The sequence below is a fragment of the Chaetodon trifascialis genome, chromosome 9 (assembly GCF_039877785.1).
Source record: "Chaetodon trifascialis isolate fChaTrf1 chromosome 9, fChaTrf1.hap1, whole genome shotgun sequence".
NCBI classification, from domain to species: Eukaryota; Metazoa; Chordata; class Actinopteri; order Chaetodontiformes; family Chaetodontidae; genus Chaetodon; species Chaetodon trifascialis.
The window spans coordinates 18949062-18961449 of record NC_092064.1 but is presented as its reverse complement, the minus strand read 5'-3'; the positions used below and the strand labels follow the sequence as shown (position 1 = coordinate 18961449).

The 12388-nt window shown below is 41.5% G+C and overlaps 1 protein-coding gene across 2 annotated transcripts; it reads right to left on the bottom strand.

Annotated features, from left to right (window-relative positions):
- Nucleotides 1-185: 185 nt before the first annotated feature.
- Nucleotides 186-4514, bottom strand: tmem160 (transmembrane protein 160). Of its 2 annotated transcripts, XM_070970550.1 has the most exons (5): nt 4192-4514; nt 3994-4018; nt 2146-2238; nt 1119-1449; nt 188-778 (listed from the first exon to the last, which is right to left on the bottom strand). In XM_070970550.1, exons 1-4 carry the CDS (start codon nt 4411-4413, stop codon nt 1133-1135), a joined length of 657 nt encoding a protein of 218 aa, XP_070826651.1. In that variant the 5' UTR covers nt 4414-4514; the 3' UTR covers nt 188-778; nt 1119-1132. The 2 variants fall into 2 exon arrangements, with proteins under 2 accessions (XP_070826650.1, XP_070826651.1); XM_070970549.1 differs by having other exon boundaries at nt 186-1449.
- Nucleotides 4515-12388: the final 7874 nt, after the last annotated feature.

Below are 12388 nucleotides of genomic sequence, written 5' to 3'. Positions count from 1 at the left end.
GATAGCAGCAGCGATGAACACAGAGGGAAAGGCAGAGGAGAGACAGGATGACGTGCAGCAAGGGGCCCTGGCTTGAATCGAACCCGGGTGCTGGGATCAGGACTCGACCCACACACCAGGTGAGCAACCAGGGCGCCCCCCACTGGTCTATTTAAAATGTGAAAGCAACAAAAGCACACTGACGTCTGGACAGATGTCTTCTCGCTTTATTTCAGTATGTACAGGAGGGTGCATTGAAAGTTGTGCAAACCGTAAACAAAAGCAAACAATAGTGAACCTGATTTCCACACACAAACTCGATATTATCGACTTTTCCAAACCATCAACTACTCTGTACATCCATTAAGACAGCAACTGTGCTGATCACCAGATGGTGTAAAATCCACTCGAAAAGTAAAACTGTACATGAATATCAACAATACAGAGCAAAATATGTAACCACAGACAAAGCTGTGAAAAAAAAGTTTCCAAAAGTCCAGAGTTGCTATCATAAGTGCTACTGCCCTTACAAAACCAAAACTAACTCGACCGGGTAACTTCAACCTCTGTAAAAAAAAAAAAAAAAGATTCCAAGCCCTCAGTGATTTGCAATGAAACCTGCACATAGTATGTTGTCTCTTTCTAGATCCCACATCATAACCAGCTTGTTTTTTTCAAGAGTTTCACGAAAACTTCAAGTATTCAATCAGTTAATGTCGAACGAGACGATAAAACAGGCAGCGTCCGAGCAGAAACCGTCGGCTGAGAAGCTGGACGTGCAGCGAACGTGATGTTCTGCCTGTGACAGTGAGGATTAAAAAAAATAATAAAAAAAAAATCAATACAATTTTCAGACAGATTGAGGAGTGAAGCAGCTTTTGTGTGATTAAAAGAAATCTTATATATATATTAAAAAAAAAGCTAATTTATTCACCAGAAGTGAATGTAGTCAAACTACCAGGAATTTCAGCGTTTTCTCACCAGTTTTTTCTCAAAAGGTCTAAAAGTCTTGACCTTAACAATAATCTTTACATCTCTCTCTCTCACACACACACACACACACACACTCACACTCACACTCTCACACACACACACACACACACCTAAAGGGAAACCCTGAATCAAAGCAACACACACACCCTTTTCCACACGTCTACTTGTTGGACCCCTTGCCGTCACTGTCCTCACTGTCATGGGAGCCGCGGTAACCCCGGTGCTCGCGCCTCTCGCGGCACTCCCGGCACTCTTCCTCGTCCTCTCCCTCCTCCTCCTCGTGGATGATCTCCACCTCCAGGCGGCCAATGTAGAGAGATACCGCACAGAGCCAGAAGAGGGCGACGGTGCCCACCGCCGCGCTTTGGAGCAGCATTGCCGGCACAGACAGCAGCATCATCCTCCGGAAGGCAAAGATGCTGCCAATGTACGAGGCGCCGCCAAACGACACACACACACCGCCCAGGACAAAGAAGGCTGAGGGAGAACAGATTGACACGGTGTCATTATACAGATCCTCACTGCAGTTAAACCTGGGGTGGAGGCAGGCCGGGTCTGCATATTCTCTGAAGTATCTGAGCAAAAGCAAGAGGTTAAAGCTCGCCTGGTGCGGCCTTGATCGATCCTCAGATGTGTCTAAGAAATAGAACAACGTGCTTTTCATCTGACATAAATAATGTCGCCTTCATGACTTCATTTAGCACCGCACACATTAATGTGCATCAGACTCAATGACTGGTCAATGATTTACTGGAGGTTTTGCTTAATAAAGAATGTAAAAACTAAAAACTGGCATTTCAGGCAGCCGTGACATTGGTTACAACTAGACATCAAAGATCTCGCCTCCTTATTCACTCTATGATTTTAGTCAATCGCAGAAATCCTTGTGAAATTATTCATTTCGATCAAAAGATAAAATCCATTGCAAGGTTCTCTGAGAAAGAGATTGATTTCAGGACAAAAGCAGCTGAGGTGTACGGATGCATTAAAATGCTTAAACAGAATTCTGGCTATTTCACGGACATTCGTTGATTTTCATTGAGTTTTTTAAATCCACTAGTTTTAAAGAATTTAGGACTCCACCAACCCTTCATTACACGTCTTGAATGGCAACCCACTGTTTGTTATTAGCTCAGGCTACCAGTGTACACAAAAGAGAGCCGGAGCCGGTACCATATCCTGCTTCTCGTCCGACTTCGCTCTGGACAAACGCGATGACCCCGATGCCTGTTGCCAGCAGACCATTCCTGAACCACGAGAGGAATCCTGCAAAAACAAAACAAGCAAAGTCAGAAATAAACCGCTGACGTGTTAGAGCTCGACCAGAAATCTGTGCAGGATCCATCACAACGTTTACGTGCATATGACAACATACTGACTATTTTAACACTCACACATACTGCACAGACAAGTGTGTGTCCCAATTCCATACTACTACATATCACACTTGAGCTAATAGTGTGTTCTGCACGTTATGCACAATCAAAAACAACTGATGGACACATTGATGCTCTGCAGAGGACGCAGGGAAGCTCCTCACAGCGGCAAAACATCGCAACTAATCCCAGCTGACGGCAACAACAGAAAGGTGTGATAGATTTCTTTTTTGCAGGCGTGCAGGGGCAGATTTTTCTCAAATTGTTAGCATTTTTTGTCCAAGATTATCCTCCAGCTGGGCAAAAAAATAGTATGAAACTTTGAGCCAAATCTTCTTTGTAAAGTTTAATTGGCAGAAGAGCTCCAAGGCTGCAGTTTGGCATCCATCAGTAAACATCCTGCATCGCTAAACAACAGTTTAGTGTGACAATTACGATAGTATGAACTGTGTGTATTTAATATGTAGATGTAAAAGAGGAAGCGGGACACAGCTGCAGTGTTCACACGTCCAAATAGCTTCGAATGCAGTGAAACTTCTTCTAAATCTAATACCTCGAGGTCAGTGCTGCAGTATTTACAGCAAAACCTCCCGTGCAAAATAGGCTGATTAAAGCAGAGATAACTGACGTCTTTCATCTCTAATGTTTCTCTTCTTCTTCTCTTCTACTCTTCAGCTGTAGATCTCTAATGTAAAGCACATGTGATTGATTGAACAGCATTCATTTAAGCTCACTCTGGCTGATTGGATCTCTGCTCAGGTCGTAGTCGGGTGGAGTTACACAGGGACTTCAATGATCTTTAATCAAAATGCAGCTGACAAGTTAGAGGGAATAAGATTCTGGTGCAAGTTGTCCCACCTTTTAAGTTCAACAAAACTTGCAGGAAAAGTTGCCGGAAAGTGAGGGACACCAACCAAAAACAGCGCGACTTTCCAGTTTCCGGTTCACTATAATTACTTTAGTGCTCGTTCTCTCTCCCCCCTGTGCTGCCTGCTCAACACTCTCCTCTAAATAACACAGAATAATCTCATCTCTCACTCCCTGATGGTCACTGAACTGCTGGATGGACACTCACGTTTTGGCCCCCGGGGCGATAAATCAATGTTATCATTAATTATCCTTCAGTGCAAGTTGCATTGTGATTGTAAGATTCTGTCCAAAATCAATACTTCCAAGCAAATTGCAAATAAGAAGTAGCAAAATGTTACAGTTGCGATGCAATCAGAATCAAAGAGGTGATTGAGAGAAAACTATTCGCCACCTATTTTGATGATCGATTAATCGTTCCAGTCGTTTTTCAGGGCGTCACTTTGGACCACGGATAAGATTGAGATTTTACAGATTATTAATCAATTAATAGTGAAAATGAGCGACAGATTAATCAATAATGAAAATAATTGTTATGTTTTACGTATGTGAAATGTTTTGTTTGATGTAATGCAGAACTGTGGAACCTTTGCGATCAATTTCATGTGTGTCACAGGTAAAACACCTGTTCTGTCATCACTAAACGTGTCCTTAAACGCAGCACACCCTGAAGTTTCACCCCACGAGGGGCTGGTGGGGCTGGTGCAGGTGAACACACATACAGTGTGACATTGAAGGTCTAAGAAAACACAAAATTTCACATTTCCAGCAAGCTTACCTGTCTCGTGGGACTTTCTCAGCATCTAAAAAATTAGAGAAGACAGCTGTTATGGGCATCAACCTCTAATTTAATCAATATGGTTTGTTTTGAAAAAGTATCTGTTGTGGATGTATAATGTCTGCAGTGTTTTCATCTCATGTCGGAACGGTTTCCATGATCTAATTATGCGGTATTTTCCTGCCGGGCAGAACCCACCAAAGCGTCCGCCTTGTCGAGGTCTGTGAGCTGGTACTGCTGCTGCTCAGGCCCCCGGTTCTTCACCCACGGTCCCTTCTCACCGACCCGCAGCCGCGACGAGCCGTTCAGCCTCCGCAGCGGGGCTCCAGCGCACGGAGGCTGGACCAGCTTCACTACCCGGGCGAGGTGGGACACGGCCGGCGACAACCGTCTTCTCATGTACAAACTCAAGAAAGCCATCACATCACGAGTCCCGGCTAGCTAAAACACGAGCAAGGAAGAAAAAACAGAAGAAGCACAACACGACCTCTGCATGCCCTGTGAACTCTGACCTGGTCAACGACAACCCGGAAGAGTCTCCCGGAAAACACGGTACGCAAAAGGTACGCAGAGTCATTACAGCGCCATCATGCGACTGTCCTGAAATACACACCGCTGAATTATGAAAAAGACTAATTGGCATTATGTTAAACCACAGATGATTTTTCTTTTCATTTAAATCAACGTTTCTTCTCTAAATCTAGATGAAGTAAAATAACCTGCAATTACATACTCGCACCACTAGAGGGCGCCAGAGCACAACGCTGTGACTTATGACGTTCACATTTATTTATTTATTTTATTGAAGTTTTCAAACAGTAGGACACAGAGCAGAAACAACAAAAGAAAATGATTTAAAAATCATAACATACTCAGAGAAAACACAGAGCCAAAATGCGCATTTGCAAGTCTTAAAAATAAGTCTTAAAAGTAAATAGATAATAAAAATAACATACTAAACATAAAACGTAGTATATTTGAATCTTATTTTCATCTTCATGTTGTCATAAAGTGGACCCTTATTATTATTGTGATTTTTTCTTTTGTTTCATTTGCACATTTTTCTGGGGACTTTTAGGAGGAATTTGAAAAATCATGACAGAAAAGAGAGACTGAGGGTCTTAGGTCCTTCCATTTGTCCATAGCTTTGGTTATTTACCCAAAAATAAAATTAGATCAGTTAATGTGCTTTGTGCATTTCTGCCAAACTCAGATATTACATCAGTTTAATCATCATTCTGGAGGGTCATCAAGCTCCAGAGAAATCAGGCTGTGGGTGAAATACCAGCTTTATGCTACTGGAGGATGACAAAAAAAAAAAAAGAAAAGGTTTCAACACTTGATAGATGATACATGTCATGATTTTTGGCAAGTTAGATAGAAAAATGGACAGAAAAGAACATTCTTTATCCCACTTCAGCATAAATGTTAACTAGAAAACTTAAATGGCAAATCTTTGTTTTTAAGCCTACACACACAGTTATTATCCTCCTCTTTTCTTTGCAAATCGTGTCAAATACACCCACATGCTGACAGTCGAACACTGTGTGCATACCCGCTGAACCTGTGTGGATGTGAGGCACAGATCTGTGTCCTCAGTGAGGATGAGTGGACGGCCTCTTCCTGAGGGTCTTTTGTCTTTTTCTTCCCGCTGGGACCTACAAAGACCGCACCTGTCATACCTGATTGTTCAGTGTGAGGAGCATGGAGAGCTGCACAAGAGCCTCAGATGTGTGTGTGTGCGTGCGTGCGTGCGTGCGTGCGTGCGTGCGTGCGTGCGTGTGTGTGTTGACAGTGAGGTCTTTTACAGACAGCCAAATCTTTGATGTGATGCGCAGCTGACCCTGTGGTCGCTCTCACGCCACTGTCCCCAACACAATGGGAGAGTGATGTTTGTACACACACATACATTCACGCACACATGCATGCACTCTCACAACAGTTATGCATCTTACAACAGTCTGATTATTTTAGCAACATCAGTACATTTCTGAAAAGGAGACATCACCTTCAGTAAAACACACTCTTACAGTATTCTTGGATTTAGACCTATATAATACTATAGGTGGTTATTCATAATGTCAAATATTTACCATACGTACAGTCTGTATACTTATCAATAGATGATGTCAGTCACTATATTGTTGTGTTTCCATCAGTTTTGGGGACATTACATTGACTTACATAAATCTAACCCTTACCCTAACCTTAACCTTAAATAAAGTCTTCACCCTAACATTTAATGATTTACATTATGGGGACCTGCATTTTGTCCCCATAAGGAAGGTGAGTCCCACAATGTGGCTCTGTAAACAGATTTGGGTCCCCACAATGTGAGGAATACACGGCCCCTGGGTGTGGTCCAGGCTTCCCAGGATGCTCTCCAGGACAATTTCCTGATAAAGTAAAGACCTGTGTGTGTGTGTGTGTGTGTGTGTGTGTGTGTGTGTGTGTGTGTGTGTGTGTGTGTGTGTGTGTGTGTGTGTGTGTGTGTGTGTGTGTGTGTGTGTGTGTGTGTGTGTGTGTGTGTGTGTGTGCACGTGTGCAGAATGAGGACACTAACTGTGAACATGTGGCAGTGTGGGTTCGACCTGTGTCCTCAGCAGCCATTCAACCTGTGTGCGTATCTTGAACACACACATCTTATTCTGCGCACTCGTGCACCCATGGGAGCGTATTTCCGAGCGTCAAAAGATAAAAACAAAGCGAGGCACCTTTCCATGTGTTTAGACACTATGTTCAACTAAGTGTAATGAAACAACATAATTAATAGGGCAAAATGTAATGTATGTAATGTAATCAAAGGAACAGAGTGCAGCTAGTTGTGTTGACACCAGTATGTTTTAACCAAAATCAAAGATGCATATTGTCTGCACAAAAAGGCTAAACACTGTAAACTGTAGCGATGCACTTACTGTGATAATAGTGCATTATAATACTTTACTGAGTAATGCAGATGTTGGTACATTGCACAGTAAACAAACAGATGTTGGACCCACGCTACAAAGAAACAAACTCAAACCATCACGTTCTCGTCTGTGTTGGACTCCTTTAGAAATCAGTGCTAATGCTTGTGATGGCTTCTTCCTCTCTTTCATGGACGAACTGTGTCTCAGGGTCACTTTTCATGCTACAGTTAAGTAAAAAATCCTCCGTATATCTCTGTGAGCTATTTTAAGGAGGCCCAGCGGCACGGTTCATCCTCAGACTCCCCTGCCTTACCACTTCACTAACCCGTATCACACTGTCCTCACTGCTGTCACTCACTTTCTTTTCCCTTTGCTCTCATTTCCTCAGTTTTCCTCAACAAGCCCCCTTCCTCCTGGCTCTCTCTCCTTACTGTTGAGCATTGCGCAAGTCTGGAAGACTGGGATCTATCATCATGATGCTTTTTATGTATTTCCTGTCTGATTTTATTTCCTTTATTGATTTTGGGCATGGTTATATAATTCTGGGTTAGACTGAAACTCTCCTGCAGGGCTTTTATAATTCAAATTCCCATCTCACCTGCTGGTGTTTTGCAAATCTGTCTCTTTGACATCAGCTCGATTTCTGAGGCCATCCCATCACTTTTCTCTTTGCTTTCAACACGCTGCAGCTGTCTTCATCACGGTGTCTCTGCATTTTTCAGGCTCTGTCTTCTAACTTCCTTTTAACCAAATCTCTCTCTCACTTCTTATGAATAAAAAAAACTGTCCTTGATACCAAGTGCTGCTGTCTATTTTTAAAGCGTTTAACTGGCATGACATTCAACATTGGTGTTGTCATGCATGCAGTGCCAGCATTTCATTCTCAGTCTTGCCAGCACATGTTAAATGTACAGACATACATTCATCATGGTTTACTTATGGAACATAAACTGAATGTGCAGGCTTGACACACACACACACACACACACACACACACACACACACACACACACACACACACACACACACACACACATAGGATCCTGCGATAAAACAGTAAAAATCAAAGCCACTGTTTACAATAATATATTCATGAACAAATGTTTTTAAAACCTATTTCCCTTTTTCAAAAAACCAGACCGCTCGGTAAAAGACAAAGTAAGCAGGTCTGCTTACAGGCCTCAACTGTCTGTTAACTCGTCGTTATCCTCTCTGCTGGATTCCTGTGGCGTCAACAGAAAAGAGGAAAGAGAGACAGATAGAGAGGAGGAGGAGGAGGAGGAGGAGGAGGAGGAGGAGGAGGAGGAGGAGGAGGAGGAGATGTGCATACGTGCAGAGCAGCACTACTCTGTGTTGCACAGTCTGGGGGATTCCAGCCAGCTGCGTTGGGAGCACTGACCTTGGCAAAGAGTACACTGTTTTTCAGTCCCTGGGACAAACAAGTGTTGGATAGAAGTGTCAACTGGTCAGCAGACAAATGGTTTACTGACATGAAGTAAAGGAGAGACGCTAATGAGTCAGTGAAGTGCCTGAAGACAAGGATACAGATTTGAAAAGAAGCAAGAAATCAATACACAGCAGTGGTGGAATTTATCTTAAGTGCATTTACTTTGTGCATAACAAAGCACAGATTTAAGGTACTTGTACTTCACTTGCCACCAGGGGAGCGTTACACTTTTTGCTCCACTTCATTTATTTGACAGCTTTAGCTGCTTTCCAAATTAAGATTTTGCACAAAAAAGTAAGTGCTAATAAAATCCGATGCTTTGATATGATGCAGCTGCAACAACTGGTTGATTAATCAATGAGTCAAAAATTAGCTGGCGACTATTTTGATAATAATTTAAGACTTTTTAAGCAAAGATGAAGCTTTTATCACATGTGAGGATTTGCTTTGTCTTTTAATGATGTTGAGATTTATCCTTAAATAGGCATTGTGAAGGTGTTGCGTTGCTCTGGTTAATTTCTCACAATTTTTTAGAGTTTTTACAAACTTAACAATCAATCAATTAAAGGAGAAAATGTCCAGCAGATTGATCCATAGTGAAAATAATCATTAGTATGTAGTCTTATACAAAAATAATTTAAAAATTAGGTTCAACTCATCCAGCTGTAACAGTAAAATCCTACTTTTCCATTAATGCATGAGTCCAGGTAATTGAATGATATAATATATCAGTATCACAGTCATTTAATTTAAAATTTTAAGTATGTACCATTTTTAGTATAGCAGTACACCATTTATTTATAGCATACCATTTTTATCTAAATTACATAATAAAGTCATATTTCATTACATAAACTGTGCATTGTAAGTTATTTTGAGGGAAAATACCCAGATGTACCAACACTACAGGATACAGGATGGGAAGCTGTCGGGGTTATTTAATGTCGCAGGTGTGTGAACGTGTGTGTTTCCAGGCTTGTTTTTTCCTTTAATTATCATACAGCTTTCCTTTTGATCTCCTGGCACATGGGAGCCCTGATTTATTTTGAGGCGACTTTGTTTTCTCCGATCATAACTCTTCTGTCGATGACATTGTTGGAGCCCACATCTCGGCCTAATGGTTTGCACACATGCGCTTGTACTTTAAATCAACACCTATGTCCGCTGTGACAAAGCCAGTGTTAAGTTCTGTGCCAGATGTTTAATTTTTTTGTGGTTCAAACGGCACCTTGGGCAATGCAGGAACTTGGTACAGACTCTCCGCTCCAATCAAAGCCAAACAATGACTCATGACTTTCTCAGTAACATCTGACCGCTCTGGTCGCTTGGCAGTGGCCAAACTTGGAGGCATTGTGTTATTTCCTGTCAACTTTACTCACTGAGTATGGTGTGCTATTTGAATGATGAACTTATTATGCCAAACGCTGGTGGTAAGAATTTCCTTTCTCCCTTTAAGCACACTACCTCTCTTTATTTCTTCACCCTTGATGAAGGTCAACTTTTGGCCAGCTGTGTTGTGGAAAAACCGCCTCAGAGTCACACTAATCTTCCCACTCACATCTCCTTTTTCCTGGTAAACACCAATAAAACTGTGCTACATCTCCATATCAGCAACAATAAAACATGCAGTGTATGCTGCAGATTCCTGACATAAGCTCCATTACCGATAAAATGGCAATAAAATCACCCTTGACCAACACACCGGTAGATTGGTATTGTGACTGCAGCCTACATTAAGGTTACACAATGCAGCCATTCAACACATGTGCTGAGATGATTAACAGAAACATGATCTACTGACCACAGATGAAGCATTTCCCAAACAAGTTCTCTATTCAGCCAAACAAATGTGTTATTCATGTTAAAATATCTGTTCCTCATGTGCCCACAGACCCGATCTATTCGACAACTTGATCTCTTGGCTGCAAAATGTCCTTTGCTTGGTCGAGTTCAATGACTTGGCAAGCATGTGGTCAAACACAATCGATCCAAGGCCTGATGGGTCCGTTATAAACCTTAACCCCGTCTTCTCTTCAGCTTCACAGCTATTCTATATTATTCAGCATTTTCAGAAACACACTTATTTGTTTTCTTGCTGGATTTTGATGAGAAGCTACAGCTAGCAGCTGATTAACTTAGCTTAGCACAAAGGCTGGAAACAGGAGGAAACCGCTTCTCTGGCTCTGTTCAAAGGTGACTAATTGTGCTTATAAATCTCACTAATTAACAAGTTTTATCTCATATAAGTAATTTGTGCAAAAAAGAGGTTGTCAATCTCACATTAATGACAAGGCTTTAGCACAGACATGAGAGTCTTAGCAAGAAGTTTGAGTTTATTTGCTAGTAACTCATTATGCTTTCACATACAGAAGTTTGTGCATGTACATATCTTAATGTGTACAGTATACAGCATATGCACTTGTTGCATTACTTTACTTACACACCTGTAAATGCCTGTGAATGCTATGTTCATGGTCTGTTCTGTGCCTCATTGTGGGTGACTGCTTATGCCAAAAATGATCACCTCCCAATCTGCATTTTGCAGATGTATGTATGTGTATGTGCATTCATAGACTTGTATGCATACCTGACGATGTGTGGTGGGCCCCCAGCACTTCACATGGCTGCTCTCCAGGTTCATCTGAGGCAGCCTGCACTGGAAGCAACTGATGGATGTTGCGTGCCAGTGTTGTGTCAATACACACTGTCCCTAATCCTGCAGGGTGAGGGGCTAATCCAGCACCCTAACCCCAGGCCCGGCTTTATAACAGCACATTACCTCACTTCCTCATGCGACACAAAGATATAGGTCGACAATAATGTCAAATTTAAGCAGTTAAGCAAGCACGGGGTTTAGTGCTGAGAGGAGGTCTGACATCAGAGGTCTAGCAAATGTCCCTGTCCTCTAACGAATCCACCCTATAGGGCAATTTGACAATATATTATGAGACATTCCTCTACTTGTTAGATGTTTTGCTAAACCACCAAGGTAGTTGTCCTTTTGATATCCATGTTGCTGTTTTAGGCCATTATGTGCAGTGCTGAAAATCAGTGAGCAGGACTAACTATTAGATTCACAAGATTTTTGCTTCATATTGCTGTTGCAAAAATTTCAAAATAAAATGACTTCTACTGTCTGTATCTTTTATTCAATTTCTTTCTTTCTTCATTTAACAGGGAACAATACAGATGCAAATTGTCACACAGGAAGGAGAAAAGCAACAACTTATAGGGGCAATGAAAAAGATTTTAGTTTGAAATGTTCAAAAAACAAACTAACATTCTAAACAGAATGTGAAGATGAAGTGTAACATGTTGAAGATGGCTGTGGATGTCTCCTGAAGTTAGCATGCTAACCACATAGCCTCAGTCCATCCTGTGTTGTAATACCACTTTGTACCTCAAGAGGCGACTGCATTTTACAAGCTCTCTTATATATGCTATATGCTGCCCTATTATTTGGAGCGCCCATGGACAGGTGGCCAATTCTTGTGCATTGTATTTTTAAATAAGTTATGCATTGTCTCAGTTTCCAAGGTGGGGCAGTGGTGTAAATCCAGCAATGCTGGAGCTTTTTTTAAACCATGCAGGCCCACACCTATCACTTTGGGACCAATCTGTTAAATTCGTCACCTGTTTTAAGTACTAAGAATGCACGTGGATGGCAGTTTGAGTTTCATGGACGATTTAGATTTAAAAAGCCAATCAAAGGCTGTTCTTGATTAGGAAATTGAAAGTGTCAGTCAAGAGTGTATGTCAGCCTGATATTGCTGTCTGGTAAAGACATTCGACATTAACAAACAAAAAACAAGCTTGCAAGGATCATGAAAAGAGTCGAATAGATGGGAGACCACCAAAAAAAGTCTGTTACCCGTTAAATGCTGTTTTATACATCTACTCTAAAACCTGCACTGTTTAATTCACTACATTCATCTCACATTTTAAGAGTAAGATTTTACATACAGTACAAAATATGATTAGTTTAAAAATATGATCCATATTACAGATGAAACCACCCACCAGTACATAAAACAGTTCA

What these genes read in the sequence shown, in the direction of transcription:
- tmem160 (XM_070970549.1), bottom strand. Translation starts at nt 4,413, where the DNA reads ATGGCTTTCTTGAGTTTGTACATGAGAAGACGGTTGTCGCCGGCCGTG. An exon ending in TCGACAAGGCGGACGCTTTG is followed by an intron (nt 4,019 to 4,191) that starts GTGGGTTCTGCC and finishes CTAATTTTTTAG; the next exon opens with ATGCTGAGAAAGTCCCACGA. An exon ending in CGGACGAGAAGCAGGATATG is followed by an intron (nt 1,450 to 2,145) that starts GTACCGGCTCCG and finishes GTTCTCCCTCAG; the next exon opens with CCTTCTTTGTCCTGGGCGGT.